This window comes from Solanum lycopersicum, chromosome 6 (assembly GCF_036512215.1).
Source record: "Solanum lycopersicum chromosome 6, SLM_r2.1".
Taxonomy (NCBI): domain Eukaryota; kingdom Viridiplantae; phylum Streptophyta; class Magnoliopsida; order Solanales; family Solanaceae; genus Solanum; species Solanum lycopersicum.
Window position 1 is genome coordinate 40,560,656 of NC_090805.1, and position 24,464 is coordinate 40,585,119.

Here is a 24,464-nt window from a genome sequence, read left to right on the forward strand (position 1 = left end):
GGAATATAATTTAGTAAGTTATTTTATGGGTTATTACTACTATATGTTTTTTGAGAGTTAACAAATCCTTCCAAAATAGAAAAAACATTATCTTAGTACAATTTGTTTTTGCTAAGCTTATTTTGGAAATATGAAACTTACAAAATCAAAGAAAAATGAACCCATCCCCAAAACTCTTTTCTTGTTCTCCTTTAGCATGAATTGAACTTTTTGCTTAGCTTTTGGAGATCAAGAAAGTATTTTGCCCCAATCCCTTTTCGATTTTTGCTCCAAAATCATCATGAAAGTGATTTTGTTAGTGCTGCACTTTCTGCTACTATTGGAAAGCTGCTTTTCTGCTTTTAATTTTCCCATATGGAAGAAGCAGTTAAAATCTGGTTCTTCTCTTGTGTTCCCTCTAGCTGGAAATGTGTATCCTGTTGGGTATTCCTCTCTTTCTTTCTAATGTATGATTGAACTTCATAAATTCTTGAAATGTTGTGTTGTGGTGTCATCTTTCTTCTACAGTATCATCTATATCTGTTTTCATTAATTTGGGTGTTTTTTGATTTTGAATGAGCTTTGTTTATTCTTGATTGAAGTTCACCAATTCTTGAAAAGTTGTGTTGTAGTATTATTTTTCTTCTAAACTGTCATCTATCTCTGCTGTTATTAATTTGGGGGGTTTTGGTTGTGAATGTACTTTGTTTATTCTTGATTGAAGTTCACCCATTCTTGAAAAGTTGTGTTGTAGTATCATTTTTCTTTTAAAGTATCTTATTTCTCTGCTGTTATTAATTTGGGGGGTTTTGGTTGTGAATGTACTTTGTTTATTCTTGATTGAAGTTCACCCATTCTTGAAAAGTTGTGTTGTAGTATCATTTTTCTTCTAAAGCATCTTCTTTGTCTGTTATTATTAATTTGGGGTGTTTTGATTGTGAATGTACTTTGTTTATTCTTATTGAAGTTCATCAATTCTTGAAGGGTTTTAATTAGTACTGGTTTAGTGATAAGTCATGGATGTTTGTTTAGTGATTAGGTGTCTAATTGTGCTTTTCAAAGGAATGGGAGATTTAATCACTGGTTTTGTTTTGTACTGCTTTAGTTAACTGGTATAGTAATACTCGTTTTTTTATGCTTTTATGGTTTGGTGATTGGATAGAAATTGAGTGTGTGAATTTGGGAATTGGGTTAGAGAAGACAAGAGGATTAGTATATCTGGTACAATGTCCTAGTTATACTTATAATTATGAGCAATAAGAGTTCTAAATCTTAGATATATGAGAGGAAATTAAATGAAAATACAAGAGCTACAAGGTAAGTTGCGAGTCTTGTGATTGATTTGAAGCTTCCAGAAGAGTGCTAACTGTGGGGATTTTTCTGTTTTCTCATGAACTAGTATTGTTACTGATGTGTAATTTTATAGGGGTCTTGCGAGCAGGGGGTGCGAGTTCTAAATTAAGTAAGATGTTTTTATCTACTACCACCAATCAACCATGGAATGCCTAGGTTCAGATCTCAAATAAGGTAAAAAAGAGACCATGTCTAAGTGTTGGTAGGCAGTGAGGCTTGAGAGGTAGAGGTCGATTAGTCGAGGTGCATGTTAGCTGCCCATACACCTTCGTCATGAAAGGACCAAAAGAAAAGGATTATTTGTATGTTTTAAGATCTGGCAATTCATTTTTTTCTCTATTCAAAACTTTGAAATACTCTTGAATTTTCTATATCTGTTCTTTCTTCTAAATCCAGGTGGTCTCTTTACGTGCAGGTATTATCAAGTGACACTTGAGGTTGGCCGACCCCCCAAACCTTACTTTTTCGATATAGACACTGGTAGTGACCTAACTTGGCTGCAGTGTGATGCACCTTGTGCAAAATGCTCCCCGGTAAATTACTCCCTTTTCCTTGTCTGTAACTTAAATCTTTGAAGTAAAATTCAGCCTGAAAGATCATCAATGTATCTGATCTTTGTATACTTTAAAATTGAATCATGTTCCAACCCTTAAGCACTAGTCTATGTTTGTCTGAATATCTAGAATATGCACCTTGCAGGCCCCTCACAATCTTTACAAACCACATAGAAATGTTGTCACATGTAAGGATCCTGTATGCACGTCCCTTCACTGGCCTGAGAGCCATCCTTGTCACGACCCTAATGAGCAATGCGACTATGAGGTTGCGTATGCAGATAGTGGTTCATCCTTGGGAGTGCTGGTTAAAGACACATTTGTACTAAGATTCACCAATGGTAGCACTGCTGCTCCTCATCTAATATTTGGGTGAGAAACATTTATAGTACTTGTAGTTGACCTTAAAATTGAACTCGTGAGGCCTTCTGTTTCTTTCACTTGTTCATTATTAAAAATCGGATGCTTTTAATTTATAAACTCCTGATTGAGTTTTCTTTCACAAAATTTTGACACCAAGTTGGTGTTTATCATTGAAAGTTTTTGACTTGCCAAAAAAACTGAATTAAGTCATTCTACAGTTGTGGTTACAGTCAAGAAGTGCCAGTTTCTACTCATTCACCTTTTACAGATGGAGTTCTTGGTCTTGCCTATGGAAAATCAAGCATCATATCGCAATTGAGTGGCTTGGGTTATATCAGAAATGTAGTTGGTCACTGTTTGAGTGCGCAAGGTGGAGGGTTTCTTTTCTTCGGTGATGATGTTCTTCCCTCTTCTGAAATTGCTTGGAGACCAATAGAGCAAACATCTTCGGAGTATGTTCTCTGTTATGTTATAGGGTTAGTATCCGCAGCTTGGAACTTGATGAAAAAACTGATGCATTTCTATGATTTCAGAAAGCACTACTCTTTGGGACCAGCAGAGCTCTTATTTGACGGGCAGGCCACAGGAATCAAGAGTCTTCCAATTATTTTTGACAGTGGAAGTACCTTCACTTACTTTAGTTCGAAAGCTTATGATATTTTTCTATCTTCGGTAAGTTGGGGAAGTGTTGTTATAGTCCTAAATGTTTAATCCTTTTCAGTGCTCTATAATAATCTGTCTTCAGATAAAGAAAAACATAAATGCAAAGCAGCTGACTGATGCAACGGATGACAAAAGCCTTCCCGTCTGCTGGAGTGGTTCCAAGCCCTTCAAATCTGTTAATGATGCCACGATCTACTTCAAGCCGTTTACACTGAGTTTCATGAAAGCCAAGAATGTTAAATTTCAGCTTCTGCCTGAGGCCTATCTTATTGTTACTGTAAGCACCTTCTCAAATGTTCCCTAGGCATTGAATTATGGTTGGATGATTTCAAAGACTAATTTTTCCCTCGCGGTATCTCAGGAGCATGGTAATGTATGCCTGGGAATACTGAACGGTACAGAAGTCGGATTAGAAAATCATAATCTGATTGGAGGTACGTAAGTGCTGCTTAAAATAACACATTCAGAAAATCAGTTAGTCTCAGAGACAATGGCCTGTGTTAAATGTACATGCTTGCAGAGTTGCTTTTTCATAATGTTTAAAAGTATTTGACAAAATGAAGAGCAAATTCAGTTCTTAATCTGCATAAATAATCAAGGAGAGCACTAGTTTTTTTAAATAGGGTTTGTGTCCAAGTTCTTTGTGCACTTGATATTTCTAATTCTGTTCATTCTTTTCACCCGACAGATATTTCTCTACTAGACAAAATGGTGATATACGATAACGAGAAAAAACAGATTGGATGGCATCCAGCAAACTGCAACAAGTTTCCGTAAACTCCATAAACTCTGATCATACATTTTCTTGCTTTTTACATGACGAGGTTAGTACATTACCCGGCATAAACTTTTTCTTTTCATGAACAGCATCAGTCGTGACCATGGCGAAGATTATTATGATGCATACCCTGCCAACATAGGACTAAACAAAGGGACATGCCCTGCGAAGTTTGACTCTTTGAAGCAGAAGCAGAAATAAGGTGACAAAGTGAAGCTAATGTGGCGTTGATGCCATTTTCTGTAAATGTTTAGTGCAAAAAGTATAATTGCCAAGTCATTGAGAGTACAAATATATTACTGAAATGTTCCCTATGACCTACATCAAAGTTATTGGGTGTATCCCAAATACATACAGTAGTAGAGGTTCAGCCTACATCACAAGATCATCTCCCAGCTTTGAGATTTTGAGTCTCAGTTAGCTATACACTTTGAGCCCCAGTTGTGTCTGCTTCTAATATAAGGTTTGGGCCATTTACAACTGCAATTGAGTTGATGCAATTTGGCGTAATACCTGTCAGAAATGGAAACTATGTATTAGACATAGTGAAAACAATTTCTTGAGAGGGTTGTATCTAATATTAGTGTAGTGTTGAAAGTTGAAACACATAATTCATCTTTCAAATAAATAATACTAGTGTTGCCTTTGATATTTTTGGCTTCTTAAGATCCTAAGTAAATTTTTCATCTACACTTAAATATGTATTCTTTTGCCATTTTGATATAAAGAAAATTACAACTTGTAGTACAATTGGTCTGGTTGAGTAGTTTCTGGATATCTGAATTTTACTTCTAAAAAAAAATATGGAATACACATGAGGAAGGAACACATTTCTGAACAGCTTGGAGACGAAGATAATCTTATTTGGTCTGCTATACTCAGTTATCTTAACAGGGAAAATGCAATGCATTTTCAAAAAATGGAGGGTTTTAGATCATGTTATTATCTTTACTTATGCATTTACTTAATTAATCATAGGGACCAAATAACATATCAATCTCCAGAGTAAAGATCATCAGCCCGTTGGAGAGTACTAAGAAAGAAGAACGTATATTTGCTTGAGCTGTGGCAAGCTCACCTTAGGTGTCAGAAAGTTCAGGAACTCCCAAGTAAAATGCTATAGAACATCAACCAAGCACTGCATTTTCAAAGAAACAAATGCCATTGTGAGTCCCAAGTGCAAAAAGAAAAACTAAAATTCATTTTAACATATTTTTTCAGTTGCAACAAATTATAAAATAATTATCCCCCTTCTAGATCTTCCTGAGAGGAAAACAAGAGGTGAGCCAATGTACTTGGAGAAGGCCATTTGAATATGCTGAGAAGATTGTCTCGACAACCGAATACAACATGCCAATTCATTAACACCTAATACCATACACCAACAAAGCCTAATCGGATATTCTCGATATAAATGTGTACTAACTTTTATTATATTGCTCCCGGAAGGCCGGACTTTTTAGGACGTGTATATCATAAGAAAACTTGATGCCCTCATCTAAAACAGCTGTAGCTTCAATAATCCCAACATCCTGGAAAGATGATGGATCAGCTGGCCAAGTTCCAGGATGTAACAAATCTAATGAACAGCCGTAGACATTTGCTCAATGCAACAAAACCCTCGCGGAAAAATAAGAAGTAAAAGGAACTATGAGTCACTGCACATCCTTGGTCCAAGAGTTCTTCGGAAACAACCTCTACTTTCACTAGGTAGGGGTGTAAGGCTGCATTTATACCACCCTCCCCAGACCCTACTGGTGGGATAACATTGGGTACAATAACACATTTTTCTAGACAACAATAACCATAAAGCAGTGAAATAATAAGTTTTAACCTGCAATTAAACAGGTAAAAACGCATGAATAAATGTTTTCTGCACAACATTTCAACAGTCGAGCTGAAACTACCCCAGGTAATGAACAAATAGCTCCCAGCTACACTGCAATCTACAAGCCAAGTCTTGGAGAAAGCTTTCAAAGATGGATTATGAGGATGCCAAAAACTGCTTTAATATTTCAACCCTGAAAATCACCTTTTATGTAGACATGTTCATGTATCCTACAGATGTCAATCTGTGAGGTTGTTCCACAGGCATGCAGACATTTCACTTAATTATTTATTTAACTTTCAAATATTTGAATTGCTAAGGAGGTTCCTATCTAAAGAACCTAATACTGAGAATACTAAAGTGTCCCTGAAGTGTCTTGAGTTTGCTGAATAATCATATAATCATTAGACATGTTATCTAGGACTGTCTTTTCTAATAGAGCATATATTCCTACTCAAAACATCCTCTATCCTTCCTAGTAGATGCAACTTAAGACAGTAATGCTTGCAAGACGGTATGAATAACATATAGCAATAATTAATAAAAGGATTTTTAACAGAACCACATATAAAGTAGAAAAACGAACATCTCCTGTTCAGCCAGTCAATCAATAAATTTAGTGCAGGGACAGGAGCGCTCTAACCTTTGCACGACAAATCTTGGTAATGGCCTCAACATGAAGGCTTTGGAGCTCTTCGAGAGCATTAATATCCAAGCCACCCAAATCATCACCCTAAAATTCAATAAAAATGTGATTCATCTTGTAATGTCCAAATAAATGACAGATTGATGACATTGTGTCTTGAGTGAAGTGTACAACACACAACAAGCTTCCAGTCTTTAGGCAAGAAGCAATCTCGTAGTTCTTCAAATTGAAGCGCACAATTTACAGAAAATATAAGTTATCATATTATTTTAATCCAAAAGTAGAAAGACCCAAAGTTGAACCACAACGTCCATTAAATATTGAACAACCGTTTTACCATCACCTAAAAATAAAATTACAATGCATTAAATGAATATTTTGCACTCTACAAGTAAATATACCCTTAGCTAATCCTAATACAGATAAATTTAACCTATACATATTGTAGTACAATGAATCAACTAAATGGTAATTAAGTAGCTCACATAGCTAAATGACATATATGACGCTTAAGCTTCTTCTAATTATTGATCATGTGAAGGTTACATATCATAATAATGTCAGAGAATGTAAAAGGCATTATGTTTTCAAGTTTCTTAGTCTTAATAACAGCTATTTGGGATCACAAGGGTCTATAAATTAGGACTATAAATACTTAGGTATATTTGATCCTTCTTGGAAATGAGAAACAATGCTTCTTTAATAATATTTTTCAATGTCTTCGAGTTGCTTGGTTGCATATGATGTTGTTACTTCTTGAAATCACTTCTTCAAAAAGCGATCATGGCATTTAGATTACTTTTTCTCACGTTTTAAAGATCTTTTAAACGTTTTTCAGATCTTTTAAGAAATCTGAATTGTGTATTACTTTTTGAATAATAAGAATGCTATATTTAGCATGTCTCTTCATATTGTTCGGAAGATCATTATTTAACATTCAATACATTTGTAACTTGATTTATTAAATTGATAAATTATTACATTAATCGAATACTCTAGCAAATCACTAAACAAACTTTTTACCCTATAAGCAAAAAGTACTACGACAAAATTTTTCTACAAGATGGAATCATACATTCTAATAAAAATAAGGGAAACATAGCATATTAAAGTAGCCACATTAAAAGCAATTCTCTCCACTATTTCTATAATAAATTGAGTCATTCATTTTCTTATATTCTTTATATAATAAGATAAATAATGCATGAAGTTTAGCATGCAGAATCATTTTGTATTCTTGATTGAACTCATATAATAATGCAGTTAACTCTTTCACTTCTTGTCAGTTTCATACTCTTCTAGAAGTAAGTAGATTTGAACAGAATGCCTATTCACATTTGTGAAAGAGTATGAAACTGATAATGGAACAAGTCCTTCGCTCTTAACAATATGCTTATTCATATTCTTAAACTCTTTAACATTTGTGTATGCTAAATTGAGATCAATGGAATTGGATTCAAGAATTAGGATTCTAGGTAGATTTTATCTATGTAATTTTGGTAGCTTTTTTTAATAGCTATCACATTTAATTTTTTAATGCATAGACTCACGTTTAACATTTATAATTGATGATTATAAAGAGTAGAAGAAACATAACAGTAGAGAAGTTCAGAAGCAAAGGAAAACCGAATAATAGTCATTTGATGGAAGTGTTTATAGTTAGCAGAATTAGCTAGCTACAATGTTCACTGAGTTGGTTAGTTGCATTCCTGATTTCAGTTTCATGGATGAATCTCTTTAATCTTTGATTTAATGTGAAAAGTTCACCCACGCACCCTCCCTTGTTCAGCTCTTGCAAAGTTTATTAAGCAGTTCTTCTTTATTTGAGTTCATTAGAACTCTCAATTCCATACTTAGCTCTACACACACGGTGAGGTAATAGCAAGAAGGTACTGGAAAAATGCATATTAATTAGAGGCACCAACTTAAATAAGGCATGGAAATGAGAAAAGAAATACCTTTAATCTTGAAACTAAATCGTCTAGTTCCTTGCACCTTTTCCTTTCCTTATGGTAACGAACCTTCAGTTCTTCTGATGTATCCACAGCAGGAATATTTTCAAATGTTTCGCTAACTTTTTTATCTTTGGACAAGGAGATGTCATTTCTTGATTTTGCTTCCAAGATATTAGACACATCCGACCCCTCAAATGAGACAGTCTGGGAAACAGGACCAGATTTCCTCATCTTCGCAACAAGTACCCACATATTGGCAAGCTCATTCTCCATATCTTCTTCTCGCTTCTTTGTTTCATCAAGTTGTTTACGCAGTTCACTTTCTATTTTATCTCTCTCATACAATGCAGCAACCAAAGAAGCTTCTCTTTGGTGTCGCGCATTCAGTTCTTGCTCCAACTCATCCACTGATAAACAATCTTCTGACTTCCTACCATGTGCATCAGGCCAACCTCCACCATCAACATTTTGCTTCATATCAAATGAAACAGATCTCTGACAGCAGCTATTTTTGCAAGGTGCATCTTTCTCAGCAGCAAGTTTGGTATTTGCGTAGGAAAGCTTAGTTACCTCTTCAGCTAAGTTCCGAAGTTCTACTGCTGCCGCCGCCGCTAACTCTTTTGCATAAGAAGCTTCCTCAGCTAGCTTTTGATCGTGAATTTCTAAGGCTTCCTTCTCCTCAATAATTTGCTCTTTCTCTTGTTTCAGGGACTCTATTTCTGCAGTCTAAGTGGAAGAAAAACATGATTATACATACATATATATATATATACACACACAAACATTATATTATATTACATTACAACATTTACATCAAAAGCATATCAATTGAAGGAAAGCTTACCATTGAAAGAAGCTGAGAGTTCAGAAGTGCATCAACACTAGAGTCATTCGAGACTTCATGCACAAACTTTTTATTTAATCTCATATTACTAGTTTGTATGTTTTCATTTGTAAGTCTCTCTTCATATGAATGAGCCCCAGTCTCCCTTTCAAATTTAGCTTCTATAGATCCCTCCGAATACGCTGCAAGTGTGGCAGCGTCATGGTCTGCATCCTGCTGCTGGCATTTAAAACTTTTTTCTGATACAAGTTGTTGCCTCAGTAGAAGGATAGTTTCTTGCATCTCAGAATTCTCCATCATCTTCAAGACCAACGATTTTTATTAGAGTTCAGTAGAATGTGACATCTAAATGGAGATCATAGAAAGACTACAAAATCTACCTTCAATTTTAGTTGCTCTTGCAGTACCCTGTTGTCTGCAGATTTAATCTTATCATGACGACAAACTAAATTGAGTTAGTCCAGCAACATTTAACTAGGTAATTAATGTCAAATTATCGAGTCTAATACGAGCTCAAAGAGCTGACCATACCTCCAGCTCAAAAGTCTTTTCATTTAGTTGAGTAGCTAGCTTGGACAACGCCTACATTTGAGTGAAGATCAGAATTCAAATGCCATTATGTGATAAGAAATTACTCATCGTAAGAAATTTGACATGGGCTTGGGATGCATCATACAACAGATGGGACTAACATAACCTTTTGTTATTCCATCCCTCTAACTCTCTTGTTTGGTCTAGGAGTTGGACACCTCAATAAATAGGGACTTCCAAAGGGGTTTAAATGATCATGTGCTACTCCATCCATTGCCTTCAAATTTCATGTTGGATGTTCAAATTTTACATGATATGCTTTCTCTCACTCTGGGCTTCTCTGTCTCAACTTAGACCATCAAGCTTTCAATAATGCTCCAGGCCAAATCATTAACTTGTTGAGCTCTCGTTTATTTCAGGCCTGCTTCTGTCGAGCCTCTTCTCACTACTTAAAAAGCAAAATCATCCACATAGAAACCCTAAAGAAATTACACGTGTAGGAGTGTATTAAAGAATGCAGCATCTGTTCCTAATCGGTAGCTTAGAGATTTCTGAAGGGGTTTAAATGGTCCTAGACTATTCCCACCCACAAGCACTTCAAAGTCTTCATTACATAACAACATGCTTGTATCAAATTCTGCCATTTCTCACAAAAGCATAAATCCATTGCCTTGAGGTCTTGGGTTGGATGCTAGATTTATTTGATCCGAGGACTTGTACGATCATTGGGAATTTTATCCCCGAGGAATTTTTTCGACCTAGGTTAAGGGTCATTTTAGAAACTCAAAGATTCTTTAAAAATATGTTCTAAGAAGAGTACTGCCGAAGATGGAAGTGAAATATGACAAGAAATGAGCCCAAGAAGATCAAACAAAGCCTTCAGAAAGGGACAAGTTCTATCTCAAATTGGGAGACCAGTGGAACCTACCCCATTAAGAACCAAACAAACAAGTGCAAGAAAAGTGAAAGAGTAGGATTTACTGGACTTCGCCCAATTCCAAGCAAATCACATTGGTCATACATCCATCACAACATTGCTTGATGATTCTGGACTTAATCAATTTAGGCTCATTCTGGATTAGGTTCAGAGGTTCACTAGAAGTATGTATGCTCCTATGGAACTCCAAAGGTTTTCTAAATAGATTATAAGTATTTGTGCATCACTTTTTTTTTTCAAATTTACCTGAGATATCTCAATATTGATTGAGCCCTGTGGCATCCTTTCCACTGATCCAACCATGCGTTGCTCCAGAATACGTATCTGGAGCTTTTTTTCTCTTATTTCATCCTTTAGGTTTCGCATTTGCTCCTAATCATAGAAACAAATACATAGGCATAGATTAGTATCCATTATATCTGGAAAAATAATATAAAGTTCAATCTTGACAATTTACTAACCTGAAGTTGCAAGTCCCCAGGACTCTTAACTGTTTGCTCTGATACTCGTTTAAGAGAACTAACACATAATGCAACCTCGCCAGCTAGCATCTTCACTTGCTCGTGAAGAAGATCCATTTGATCAGTTATAGTGGTCCCAGTCTGCAAAAGAAGATTGAGCATCCTAGCAGAGTTATAAGCAGAGGACGACTGTAAAATCATTATCCAGAAATTGCATACAAGCTGACAGATTTAGCATTAATTAACGTGACAGTGCACAAAAAAATGATTCTGGAAACCATGCATACTCAAACCTGGAAGCCATTGTACATTTCCATTTATCTTTTACCTAAAGTGAAATTTTGATCTCACCTTATAGGCACCGTAATAAGTTCATTAAATTAATTACTTCCGACGAAAAAAAATAAGCAGATCTCTAAACACAGCCTTTCATCTCTACCTATTTTTAAAAATCACCTTTAAATCCAACTGCTTCAATTGAAGATTGACCATATCGAAAATGCATTTGTAACCATGCAATCTAACTCTTGCAACATAATATAGATGAGTTTGATGCCTCCTGCCACAGATAAATATTTGATATGTCCTACAGTAAATGAAGACGCTAAGGAGGACCAGAGAACACATCTTGTCACACAAGAATTGAAGAAAATCACGGGTTAAGATAAGTAGCATAAGAACGGGCAACAGCCATCTTTAAAATTTATAAAAACATAAGTTGTATAGAAATAAATTTTTTTAAATATTAGAGGAAAAACTCAAATTGAAGGGGTTGGATGCAGAGCAGAAACCAAGTGGGACATGTCATCTAATTACAGCATGTATCCAAGACAAACTAATTTGTACAAAAAGATTTTCAATGTGGATTTCTTCATTCTTTATGTCACATCACCAGAAATCAAAACAACAAAGGAAGAACTTACTGGTGGAAGCCGACCTCCAGTTGCTGCACTAAACAAATCACCTGCTTGGGTTCTATCCGGAACAAAATCTACTGCTGGAGCATCATCCCCTCGCTTACTAACAGATCTTCTCCGCCCTTCCTTCACATCACTGAATGTAACTCTACTTTGCAATGACTTCAATGAAGATGCAGGGGAACCACTTGCAGAGCTTTCAGTATCAGCATTTGATGATGATATAATCACATTTTCAGGCTTCTGCAACATCAACAATTTATTAGTATGTTGTTCAATGAGTCAAATGTCTTCCGTGTGATATCATACGAGACAGTGAATCTTTAGTATTTTAGAACAGAGTATTTCTAGAGAAAGGAATTATCATCATAATTTGGCAGAGTTTTTAAAAGATAACTTCTGAGTAAGAATCATTCTTTGCACATATCATAGTGGAAGGACAAACAGGATAAAATTCTAATACTTACAGTGCTATTATTATGTTTTTTTCTTGTCCACTTTTGATCCTTCATCTAACTTATTCAACCATGCATGATAAGTGGATTTGGGAGAAGGGGATAGACAAACAGTTCCCAGACAAATCATACTAGCATATACTATTGGTAAGGAATGGAGTGGGCTCTCTGCACCTTTCAATTTGGATATGAAGAGGGCACAGAAAAGCGTGTTTATTTTTGCACTTCGGCTGCTAGGGAGTGATATTGACTGCAGAGAATATGAGGATAATCTTACATGTTAGTTGGGTCTTCAAGTACAACAGGTCATGCTGAGAAAGTGAGAATAGTAAAGGAGACAGGTATAGCTAGGTTTTCAGAGGAAGGAAGAGAAGACTCAAGGCATGGGATCAATGTAGCTTCACTAGATCTTATATGGGTAGTGTGGAAGGAGAGGACAATGAGAAATTTTGAAGGGGTCGAGAACGATGCTGTGCATGTTAGGAGTGGCCTCGTGTCCCTAGATTTGGTTTGATGCAACCATGAGGTTCTTGATTGTATAGATGATAGGGTTATCTTGTCGAGAACCATATTTTTGGTCAAGGATTCTCTACTTCTTAGCATACTTCTATATACGGAACTTCTCCAACATTAATAAGATTACTCACCTTACAAAAAATTTAGCTTATTCAATGTATCTTTCTTGTATGACACTACATAAACGTTTACTTTGCCCTCCATCTTCATCTTAGCTCTCCTTGTTTTCTCATATTGTTTCTTTTTATTTTTTTGTTTCGTCATTAGTACTACACAATCTACCTTATAGTTCTCACAATAATATTCGATTTCATGCAATAACAAATTTATTCTTCTATCCCAAGTCTTGGTATGAGAAACACAATACCAACCCCCCAAAGTGAAATGGTGGATATTCTTGCTATCTGAAAAGTATGCCAACCAGAAAAAATGCATCCACCTGTTGTCCATCAATCTCATACTCTTCTTATATCTAGTTAACTATTTCTTAAGAGTTGAATCATTTGCGCCCAACAATACATACGCCGATTCTTGTACTTCTAAACTTGTTTTCATTGATTTCTGAATAGGAAACATTCACCTTTTATTTTACCAGCAGAAAATCAATGACTAAGATTCACTGTTGCAGTAGCATTAGAAACTTATATGGCACACTAGTGACTTGTCATGTTCTAACAAGGTCTTATACCACACATCTATGAAGAGTATGAAGAAATATTAGAAATGTACTTTTAACTTGAACCAGCCAAGCATCCCTCTCTTTCTGTTTCTTCTGAAATCTTTGACCAATTCATCAAGGTTTATGACACCCTCTCTTCCATCGGCTGATATTTCGGAATCAATGCTTCCAGCGTCCTCGTCAATCATGTACTCTCGTTTTCTATCCGGTAAGTAAGCTAGCTGCATAATCAATGAAGATAAACATGAAAATGCTGAGAAAACTTTATCATCATATGAATACATTCATGCAGCAAAGTGAAGTGTTCTCATATCTGGTATTATGTCTTCAATACTTGTGCAACACGAAGTATTGTCAGTTAGATTATTAGTCAGCACATCAAGTATAAGAAGCTAGCTGCTACCTCATCTTCTCCAAAAGAATGTCTGCGCCTGTGGCCAAGCTTTTCATGGATACTAGGTGGCATTGTACTTTTGGTGGAAACTAAGATCAATTTGGTTAATCTTTGAATCCTTCCCATCAATGCTGCTTTTGCTTGTTCCTCCTCTTCCAATCGTGATTGTAACTTCACCTGCCCAGCTTCCAACTGCATCACATGTAAAAATAATGATGAATATAAACCACTTGAATGGGCATGTGAAATAAGCCATAATATCCTGGGAAGCTGCCTTTTATTTTGTGTATATTTTAAAATGATTGCAGCATTTTATTTCTGTTTAGGGTTTCATATAGCTGCCTAACAATTTATACAAAAAAGGCGTTTTTCCTCTGCAAATTGGTGTTCCATCCCTTGCTGCATAATGCATACCCTATGGAGAGAGAGGAATCAGGGCAAGTCTTTTTCTAATAAGCAAGCAAAAAGATTATTGATGAGCTCCATGAGCTCTAGGTCCACATGAGTCTCTGTTGATACGGACATGGATCAGTTGGACAAAATAGTTACTAGCACTATTTCTATAAACGGGTTTTCTGAAGCTTCAGATTAACAAGTAAGCTGGTGTGTAAGGATGTGATGTACCTGGAGTTTCAGATTAACCAGATCATCTTGACTGGGCCCCACTTTCTGATTTTCCATAATGCCACGCTTTAGAAGATCAAGCTCTTCTTTCAAACAGGATATTTCTCTCTGATACTTTTTGATGAGAGACTTCTCGTCTATAATCTGAAATGGTCAAATCACATAAGAGATATACTTGCAGCGCTTGGATGGTTCTGTTATAGCAATATAACTTTGCTCCTTATACATCCGCTCATAATCTCACCTTATTTTGTGATGTTTTTATTTCCACATGCTTACTTCGATATGCAAATTTCAAGGTGTTGTGCGTTTCCTCTGTGTTGCTGGAGGCTGGTGTTACTGTGCAAATGAGCTTGAGAAAAATCCAAAAGAGTGAATCAGTGCTTAGGCGGGGGTCCATGCAACTCAAATTCAGAGGAGAACATTTGAAAACATCTTAAACAGATGATCAACAGCTGGCAGGGCTGATTTACTAAAACTTACAGAAACTCGACCATGTCCACTGAGTGATGATTGCAACAGACGTGTCAGCTTTGAATCTCGATATGGAATATGAGTGGATTTTTCATCTGTTAATTTAGATATAACCTACATAATCCGTTGTTGTAAGTCAATATGCAAATTCCAGCAGAATACTCAATAAGTAATAGATTATTTTGCACACTGTGACAGAGAATTCAGCATCCCATCTGGGGGAAATGAGAGGGACTGTTGTCTTGATGCTCAAGAATAGTTTCAACTTTCAACCTAAGAAGACGTGAAGGAGACATCAATCTAGACAAGGGAAGCCCTCATGAGTAGAAATATGGAAAGAAATATCTTACAGTGCCAAGAGTGAGTAAACTTTTGTTTATGAATGAACCTTCCCTCCTCCTTAACCCAGTTGTCTCAGTCTTGGAACTTTCAGAGCCTGCCAAGTCAATTAGATGCTACAAACAAGATTTGTGTACAGCATGCATGATCAGCACAGTGAAAACAGAACGAAATGATAAATGATAATTCCCGAACAACATAATGACTACATTAGTATGAAAAACTGTATTTTTACTGAACTATAGGACTATAACATTAAATAGCCAACAGGTAAATTTCAAAAACAGGATTTGGCAAAAGTAACACAAGGTACCAGTTGTGATAGTGCCACTTCCTCCCCTTGATTTCCTCCTCGTGAACTGCTTTCAATTGTCTGGCACAGAAAACCACTCGTTAGAACTTTCTTCACATAAAGTTGATTATGTTGTCAACTACACAACGGATGCTTAATAGATTGTGTATATTCCCTTTGTCCCATTTGATGCCACGTAATGATTTTCCTCGAGTCAAATTTGCACTATCAAATTGAATATTGGACATGGTATGATATTTAACATAGCATAAACACATAAACATTGTTAGAAGCTATATGGTGGTAAAACATCAAAAGTCTCAAGAAAATTCTGGTCAAAGATACACTTGTTTGATTCTCAAAGAGCAAATCACTTGTTAGATGTAATTAGGGCAGAGGAGTATAAAAAAGGGTTTCTATTTTCCAGAAGTTTTTATAGGATTGGTGAAGCCAAAATTGCAAGATCCACTGTACTAAATTTAGACCTAGTATCGTTCACCATCTTTTGCTTTTATTATTTGGTATTGTGAAGAAATCCTGAGTTACAGATGATTTCATAAATGTTCCATTTTGAGTCAAAGACGACGCAATCATTTATCTTAGTACACACCATAATTTCTGGCTGAGAATCCAACTCTGGTAGCTTTAATCAACTAGCACAATCTTAAGTAAGATAATACATTGAAGTTACTGATGTTGTCATTGCCCTCAATATTCAAGTTCCTAAACATATTATTGGAGTATATAGGTAGGTACTTCATTGTACTTCCCTAAAATCTGTGCCAGAATTATTCATTTTGAGTTTTGTGCTATTATGTAGAAAATGTTTTCTTTGCCTCCCTTACTTACTTAGACTGCACTGGCCTTACACAAAAGTGCAGTAAAACAGAGAGATAATAATCATTAGCAAATGAATATCCAACAACTAATCATTAGCAACAGGTAAATTTCTTGTCAGCTAGAACACGGCAAAGAAGATATCCTTGGCCCTTCTCTGAAAGCAAAGAATAGACTAGAATATAGTTTTAAAAGACAAATGATATGGCTACTACCAGAGTGAATATTGTATGGCTCCGACTGCTCAATAAATTAAAGTTGTTGGATCCCACATGTCTGTGCTCTGTTTCAATGTGCCATCAAATCCAAAGATCATGTTAAGAAGTTTGCCTTGGAATAGAGCAAAATGGTGACAAATCAGCAGTTGGTATAAAGCAAGAATATCAAGGTCATATAAATGCTTAAGATGTCCTGAAGAAGACCAACCAAGCTAATTAATTAGCAAATGAAGGGACTGCACGATTTGCTTTTGTTGGAGGTGCTTGTCTGATGGGCACAATCTTTTGGGAAGAAATCATTACTTATCAGTACATGCTAAAATAAATGAAGATGAAACTACAACTAAGCAAATGTTACCAGTTGTTTAATGATACATAGCTGATAACCTAAAAAACTTGTACTATACTTGAGATGGTTCCAACATTGTTTAGAGTAGATTAAACTAGAGAAATGGATATTTTTCTGAACAGCCTAAATGCTGAAGGACAAGTCAAGTTAAAACCATACAACATAAACGGACGGAAATAACTGAAAATAGCAGAACGAACCCATGTTTCACTTTAGTTAACACTTGATAATTGGCGAAAGATCTTAAAAAATTGAATTACACCCTTTAGAAAGATGAAACCCAAAAAGTGGAGGTGGTGGAAACATAAGTATCATGGTGGGCTAAATAGGCTCATAGGGACTTTTTCCTACTCTTATTTGGGTACACCACTTGGACAAACCATAAATCAAGATGGTTTGGGATGCTGTTGGGGAATTTTAAGAATAAGTTAAATTCATACAAGAAGCAATGTGCATCTACTAGAGGACGTCTTACTGATGAACAGCTCTTAGCAATACACTAGCCTACTTTCTATCTTTGATTCTATTAAGAATCATGTTAACAACAGTTTGAGAATGTGTAAATATGATATCAATCTCTGTAACTATGGTAAAGATGGGTAAGAATCTGTATATATGATATCTGTCTCTCTATTTGTGGGTTATGTTAATTACATATTCTTCTGTATCAATTAGGAAAACTGTATCATCAACCTTTCCTAATTTAACACTGTTTAAACCCTCAAAGGTTGGAATAAGATAACAACCAAGCTAAGCATTCTCAAAATCTTTTCTATCTCTTTTATATTTCTGTATGGTATCAGAGCTTGGTTAGTAAGTCCATCATTTGTACCTATTGAGTCTCTTCTTCTTCATTTCAAAATAGTCATTCCTACTTATGAAGATAGGCATTTCTTTCAGACTTCTATGCATCTCCAAGACTCTGCCTAAGGTATTCTCTCGTGAAACATTTTTATGGTTATAAATATAACCATGACCTCCTGATCAATAGAATATGATTACTTATAACAAAAAGTATTACAAATTATTAAGTATTCACTGCAATGATTTTAAAAAACACAGACTTGTTACGTGCAGGTAAAGATAGCAATGTCTTCTTTAGTATAGAGAGACAAGAACGATGTCTACAACCTTCACCAGATGCTATTAAGGAAAGTGCATGAGCAGGAGACAAAACAACTTCCTCCTTGATCCCTTCAACATAGGTCCCCTGCAATTTTCATCAAATAAATAGCTAGAACTTCGAATAATAAGCAGCTTTCCAGAAAACTAATTGCATCAAGCAGTAAAAAAGGCTCTTCAATTTCTTAGTAATTAATGAACTAACTTCATAAAAGAAAGCTCCCTCCTCCCCACCACCCTTCTGAACAGAAACCAGATCATGGAAAAGTAAGTCCACGTGGAAAGAAAAGAAAAAAAGAACAACCATGAGTCCAAAGACAAGTTTGGATCCAAAGAACTAAATTTCAGTACTCTTGCAACCCACAGATCATATCTCCATTTAGATGCTTCATAACCCTCTAATAAAAACCATTCAATTCAGAGACAGAAATGGACAACTAAAAAACCAAACATCCAAACTAAAACATAAAATGTTTATTCCTCCTCTATATAAAGTAGTCTAAATTGACAATAACTTCGTGATGATTGTGGCTGATGCAAGAGCCAATCATAAAAAGTAATCCCTAATCAGTATATGTGCTTTATCAATCCTTTCATGGGTTTTTTTCCTACATTACACACTGACTCGCTGCACTACGGAATCAATTTTGCATTTTTCAGAAATGACATTACATTTGTCAGCTTCTGATAACGTGCTTGATCAATCGGGAAAGGATGCTTCTGGACTTGAGATTTCCCTTCAATATATTCAATAAATTATGGAGTGCTTATTTACTGTTTCATTCTCTTTTTTGCTCAATGGTGGCTCTTAAAACCTTTCAAGAACAAGAGATGCATAGGGGATCCAATGTCCCCTTACTTGTTTGTCATTGGCATGAAATATTTGCAAAGGGAAACGGATCAGCTGGCTCTAAATGGCAATTTTAACTTCCATGTCAGATGCAGGAAGTTAGGAGCCAGTCATATTTGTTTTGCTGATGAGCTTCTGATGCTTTGCAGAGCTGACCTATTTCCATTAAAACATTTGATGCTACTTTTCAGAAATTCTCACAGGCATTTGGATTGCAAGCTAATACCTATAAAAGTTCAATCTATATGGTTGGCATCTCTAGTACAGAACACCAAATTCTGTACATGATTGGATATACTGTTGTCTGTTGGTGACCTCCCCTTCAGATACTTGGGAGTTCCACTGGATTCCAAGAAGCTATCTACTAGCCCCTACCTACCACTGATTGAAAAGATTACAGCAAGAATATAGTGTTGGTCACTAAGCTAATGTCCTATGTTGGTAGGTTGCAGATAATCAAATCAGTGTGTTTGGAATTCAGACCTATTGGGCACAGATATCCATTTTACCCAAGAAGATTCTGAAAGTGATTGAAGACATGCAAATCTTTTCTTTAGACTTGGAGTGCCACTATCTCAATTCTCAAATAAGGCTTAGTAGCCTAGGAAAAGGTTTGTCTACTAAAAGTTGCAAGGAGAAAAGGATGTTACCGATATGTGCTTATGGAATAAAGTTGCTATCATCAAGCAGCTTTGGACCATAGCCAGAAAGGACTGCACCTCTGGATAGAATGGATACACAGTTTCTATATAAAAAGAGGCGCCTGGAAAGCTTTCCTCAGACCAAATCGGCAGCATGGTGATTCAAAAGATTCTGGACAGAGAATTGGTAATTAGTGGACTTGATCTTTGGCTTTTGTTGTTGATTGGAAAATCTAATTTGTAATTAGTGATTATATCCTAATTTGGCTTGTACAAGTTAGTTTGAGTAGGAAACATTACTAGGTTTAGCTGATAGTCAGCTTCAGCTTTGTTTTGAAATTGCTTTTTGGATGAAATAAGTTCAACTTTCTACCAAAAAAAAAAAACCACTCACGATAACATAAAAAAAGCTTATTATATGATAAAACAATTTGACGTAAACGTGTACAAAAGACCATGAACATACACTCACTCACACGAACCTGAGCGTCTTCTCGTACTCTGAGATTCTGCCCTGTTGGATCAAGCAAATCATTGATGACCTAAAATAAGCATAGAGTCAATTCAATGCATTGGTATTCAACCCTAAAATAAAAAAGAAGTGCAGCATCATATACCAATATCCTGAGTTTTCAATGTTTAATTTGTTAATTGGTTCAAAGTGCAGCATGGAACCCTTTAACGAGTGCCTATTTGAGCAGCTTATTACCTTGATGTTTGATCATTTATACTCTTTTGCAACAGCTTATACCACTTGGATGCATTAAGATTATTAACTTACATAATCATAAGCTAAAAGCAAGTTGAATGCTGCTTCTCTTTTCAGCTCATAGCTGGGATTAACCAGCTAATTTTCTGGCAATTTGACAAGGATATAATAGAAGTGTCCTATTCAACTAACATGCTGATCACGTAAATGCAATTTATTAAAACTAAAACCAGTTTTGGAGAACATAATACTAACTCACTCAAAAAGTAATTGGGCAGATTACTTGTAAAATTGACAAGTTTAAAGAAGTTATTAAGGCAGTAATTAAGGAAACAACTTTAAATAAATAAATAAAAATCAAAACACATACACTATTCGATAAACGTAGGGCTGGAAATGGGGCAGGGTGGATGCGGAGCAGGATGGGTTTAAGGCTATGTGGAGCAGGGGGGTTTTAAGGTTGTGCGGGACGGGTAAGATGCAAGGCGGGTTGAAGTGATTTTTAAATATTAATGCAGCGCGGGTATATGTGATTTTATGTAGGTTCAAATTTAGTTTAACTTTCACATGTTGTGAGAGTATAGAGCTTTATTTATTAAGATAATTTTTTTAAAGCTACTAAAATATTCAAGATAGAAAATGAAAATTGTTCAATAAAAAATAATATGATTTCTTTTATGTTACCAATTGACCTTTAAAAAATAAAATTTTATGTCACTATCCTATTTAATTAATACAACTCAATGAAAAATGAATTTATTTTTAAGAATTTTATTTTTAGTATCAAACTTAACTAGAAAAGAAAATATTAAAATAATTATGCCGGGGTCTATGCGGGGCGGGTTGAAAATGGGAAATTTTGGTATGTGGGGTGGGTTAAGCTCAACCCGTCCCACCCCCACACTGCCCCATTGTCATCCCTAGATAACATTGTGTTGGTGTGTTGAAAAAGCAACATTCAGAGATATGCAAGCTTCTCATCAAGCCTTTAGGATCAATAAAAGTTTTTGTAAAGAAAATGGATATTCAACCCAAAAATTAGCTCATGAGGTGAGGATTGTGCAAAACCATACAAGGATACAACAATAAATTCCTTCAACCTATGTAAGACACTTAATGCGCTTTCACATGCCCAGTTATGGACATGTGGAGCGTAGACAATATTTACATGGGAGCTCTACATTGTGCAAACCAAGAATTTGGATGAATCCAACTCTGGTACCATGTAATGAAAATGGGCATTGATTCTAACTTAGCCCTAAAGGCTAAAAGCTTAGCTCATGGATTGAGGTGAGGAGATAATAGCCTATTATCTCAACCAATGTGTGTTACCTAGAAATTTCAATACAACTAGTGATTTGAATTAATGTAACAAAATTGAAAAAAGTGAGGACATTTGGATTAGATGGTGTTTTCTACTTAGGGTTATTTTCAAATAGCAACATATACTAGTTCAACATTTTAATGATTGATACGCAAGTAGATGACACTCAATGAGCTTGCCAACCTATGTTGATTATGTTTTAACATTTTAAAACCAGTTCTACTTTTCGAATTTTCAAAACACAAAAAAGAGGTCGCAGGATTAGGGTAGAAGGCTAGTAAGTAGTTGGCAATTGCATACATCAAACCTTCCCCAAACCACATGTGGAATTACATTGGGTATGTCGTAAAGAAGAGGATAAAACCAAAGTCATGGGTTCCCAATCAATAAAATAGGGTAAGCAGAATTTCGTAACAAATTAATGGTCAGCAAAGCTAGCTCAAAAACTCATTGCTTAGACATTTAACTATTATGCAAAGAAAGACTGCTACCAGCATCCTACTCAACTATCTCATTTATTGGATACCATTAGTTGTTGCAGAGCAAAGGTCCCAAGCATTAGCAAGTGTAAATTCCAATATGACTCTTCATGCTGAGAAGAAAAGAAATTTCTTAGAAAAGGCATCGGCATCTCTATATATGCGTTTCTGCACTATTTTTAATTTTTTTGATAGTCATGGTGTTTGAGCCAGTTTGTGCGCGCCTCAGTTAGTTCCATCGGGTACTTGTCACCTCTCACCAACAACAGGTAGCACGAAGGTTAGGACAGATGGAACAAAATCACCAACTACTTTTTGTCTCGGGTGGAATTTGAACCTAAAACTATGATTCTCAACTCATTTCATCGACCACTAGGCCATACCTTGGGTGTGTTTCCAAACTATTGCCTGAGGGGCTAAATTGTTCTTCACCTACTAGACAACTTTTTGAAACTGATAACTTTGTGTAAATTGGTAAGAACAGATCAGTACATGGGTTGTACTAGGGCATATTTACATGTAATTCCTGAACCTATGATCTTGTGTCTATAATGAATCTACACCTGCTAGACAACTTTTTTAAAGCTACTTTTCTAAAATTGAAGTTTGGGGTTATATAAGCATTTCAATTCACATGGTAGTTGCAATGTGAAAAAAAAACAAATTGAGGATAGTAACACTCAATGTGAAAAAATTTTAATCACTTTCAATCACTAATTCAAAGTTATACACATTTTGCTTGCAATGGGAAAAATGTTGAATTCAATGCCCCCACCCAGGCCCAAAAGAAGATCTTATAATATCTAAATTGATTCGGCACTTTTGTCCAGCACATCGTAAGTAAAGAACTTCCGAAATGGGTCATTAATTTGAGTCAAAACTGATGGATGCTCACATGTCTAAACTCATTCATGTTGGATATGGTGATGGACAAGCAGCTGTCAAAGGCACGCTTAAGCCTTAAAGTGAGGCTCAAAATGTGTTGAGCACTTCGCCTCGCTTAATGTGCACTTCTGTGTCATCATCAAAGTTCTAAGGCATACTTTTCTTCGTAATGAGCCTCTTCTGACTAAACAATTGATATTTCACTTTATCATTTTGAAAATTACAATTTCTTTGTTCATATATTGTCATTCATGCTTATAATTATTAGTCTATGTATTTGTGTTTTTTTTCTCCCTTTGCGCCTTTTTTCATTGAAGCCCACACTTTATTTGAGCTTAAACCTCCAATGGAACTACGAGTTTTTGTGTACTTTTTGCTTTTGATAACCCTGGAGGTAGGATACAATATAGAGATAGCTCGAGCAGGTACAGTCATAGCATAAATTTAACAGTATAACCTGACTTTCAGCATATGCTGTTCATTCTTGAGAATATAACACCTACATTTCACGCCTTTGAAATACAAAAAGCTGAGCCAACTGGTATTAGAGCAGCTCTAAGTCATAAGACAGAGATTAAACCACAGAAAGCTCCTCAAGGTCTGCATTTTATCTTTCATCTGACCTCAATTCAATCTCTTTCTGAGAGTAAGTATGTAATATGTTGTTTTGATCGGAACAAATAAATTGGAATGTAAGCTGCACTAAAATCAAATTAATGACTTAGAGGAAAAATGTCAAATGATGATTACCTCATTGTATATTTCAAGATAGGAGACGCGAAGGAGAAACTCCCGTCCAGGTGTCTGATACAAGCACATTTGAAAGTCAGCTATAAACTATGAAATGTTCTTGAAATAGTATTTAAGTTTATGTAACTACAGAGCCAATTTTTTCTAAGCCATGAAAACTGGGTACCTCCTGTATAATGCCAAAGACATCCTTCACCGCTAGTGGAATAATACCAGGAGACTTTTGCTCTCCCTATAAAACATGACGAAAACTTAGCAGAATGTTTCAGATGGAAAGGGATATATCTTACCCAACTTGACCATGACATTAACAAATAACTCTTATAATCAAGAACCAGCACATAAAATCAACATCAAGAATTAAAGTGTGTACTAACAGCACTTGATTGAAAACCACTCCCATTTTTTCAATAAACAAGTATTTTGCATGAAAACAATACAAACCTCTTGTTCAGCGAAACCTTCCATAAATATTTCTTCTAGATATGGCTTTATAAGTGTCCACTCATCATAAAATAAGCACTCACCTCTCACCAAAGAAATCGCTTTGATAGTTTATGCTGAGGATAATGATTACAGGACATGCTAATAAAAATTATCAGAACTTGAATCCTATTTAGCTGAGAAGTTTGACACAAAAATATAGGCCTTCAAAATATTTTCTTTGATTCAAGGTGGCACGATGAAAAGAGCAGTTTATCTTCTCTAGATGCTGCTT

The 24,464-nt window shown here is 35.6% G+C and overlaps 2 protein-coding genes across 5 annotated transcripts in view; one reads left to right on the plus strand and one right to left on the minus strand.

Moving 5' to 3' along the window:
• Positions 1 to 4,440, plus strand: LOC101264637 (aspartic proteinase Asp1). Of its 3 annotated transcripts, none has more exons than XM_004241992.5 (9): positions 1 to 423; positions 1,748 to 1,865; positions 2,032 to 2,258; positions 2,468 to 2,701; positions 2,783 to 2,921; positions 2,995 to 3,189; positions 3,274 to 3,346; positions 3,601 to 3,685; positions 3,780 to 4,440. In XM_004241992.5, the coding sequence occupies exons 1-9, from the start codon at positions 281 to 283 to the stop codon at positions 3,889 to 3,891; spliced, it is 1,326 nt and encodes a 441-aa protein (XP_004242040.2). In that variant the 5' UTR covers positions 1 to 280; the 3' UTR covers positions 3,892 to 4,440. The 3 variants fall into 3 exon arrangements, with proteins under 3 accessions (XP_004242040.2, XP_010322933.2, XP_069155351.1); XM_010324631.4 differs by having other exon boundaries at positions 102 to 446; XM_069299250.1 differs by lacking the exon at positions 1 to 423 and adding an exon at positions 803 to 1,634.
• The window catches only part of LOC101264334 (kinesin-like protein KIN-7C, mitochondrial), a 24,684-nt gene continuing 4,121 nt past the window's right edge, over positions 3,902 to 24,464 (minus strand). For both annotated transcript variants that reach the window (XM_010324633.4, XM_069299249.1), the window contains 22 exons: positions 23,913 to 23,978; positions 23,747 to 23,800; positions 20,082 to 20,141; positions 18,118 to 18,196; positions 16,635 to 16,702; positions 15,604 to 15,663; positions 15,302 to 15,406; positions 14,961 to 15,065; positions 14,722 to 14,829; positions 14,478 to 14,621; positions 13,863 to 14,045; positions 13,510 to 13,680; positions 11,816 to 12,052; positions 10,893 to 11,033; positions 10,678 to 10,803; positions 9,495 to 9,545; positions 9,344 to 9,391; positions 8,964 to 9,263; positions 8,123 to 8,845; positions 6,162 to 6,251; positions 4,769 to 4,828; positions 3,902 to 4,203 (listed from right to left, as the gene is read on the minus strand). In XM_010324633.4, the coding sequence (XP_010322935.2) occupies positions 4,808 to 4,828; positions 6,162 to 6,251; positions 8,123 to 8,845; positions 8,964 to 9,263; positions 9,344 to 9,391; positions 9,495 to 9,545; positions 10,678 to 10,803; positions 10,893 to 11,033; positions 11,816 to 12,052; positions 13,510 to 13,680; positions 13,863 to 14,045; positions 14,478 to 14,621; positions 14,722 to 14,829; positions 14,961 to 15,065; positions 15,302 to 15,406; positions 15,604 to 15,663; positions 16,635 to 16,702; positions 18,118 to 18,196; positions 20,082 to 20,141; positions 23,747 to 23,800; positions 23,913 to 23,978 (2,940 nt within the window). In that variant the 3' untranslated portion in view covers positions 3,902 to 4,203; positions 4,769 to 4,807. The remainder of the gene's footprint in view (positions 4,204 to 4,768; positions 4,829 to 6,161; positions 6,252 to 8,122; positions 8,846 to 8,963; positions 9,264 to 9,343; positions 9,392 to 9,494; positions 9,546 to 10,677; positions 10,804 to 10,892; positions 11,034 to 11,815; positions 12,053 to 13,509; positions 13,681 to 13,862; positions 14,046 to 14,477; positions 14,622 to 14,721; positions 14,830 to 14,960; positions 15,066 to 15,301; positions 15,407 to 15,603; positions 15,664 to 16,634; positions 16,703 to 18,117; positions 18,197 to 20,081; positions 20,142 to 23,746; positions 23,801 to 23,912; positions 23,979 to 24,464) is intronic.

Coding starts and splice junctions, on each gene's coding strand:
- LOC101264637 (XM_004241992.5), top strand. CDS start 281: ATGAAAGTGATTTTGTTAGTGCTGCACTTTCTGCTACTATTGGAAAGC. Junction 2,702..2,782: donor ATAGAGCAAACATCTTCGGA/GTATGTTCTCTG, acceptor CTATGATTTCAG/AAAGCACTACTCTTTGGGAC. Junction 2,922..2,994: donor ATGATATTTTTCTATCTTCG/GTAAGTTGGGGA, acceptor ATCTGTCTTCAG/ATAAAGAAAAACATAAATGC.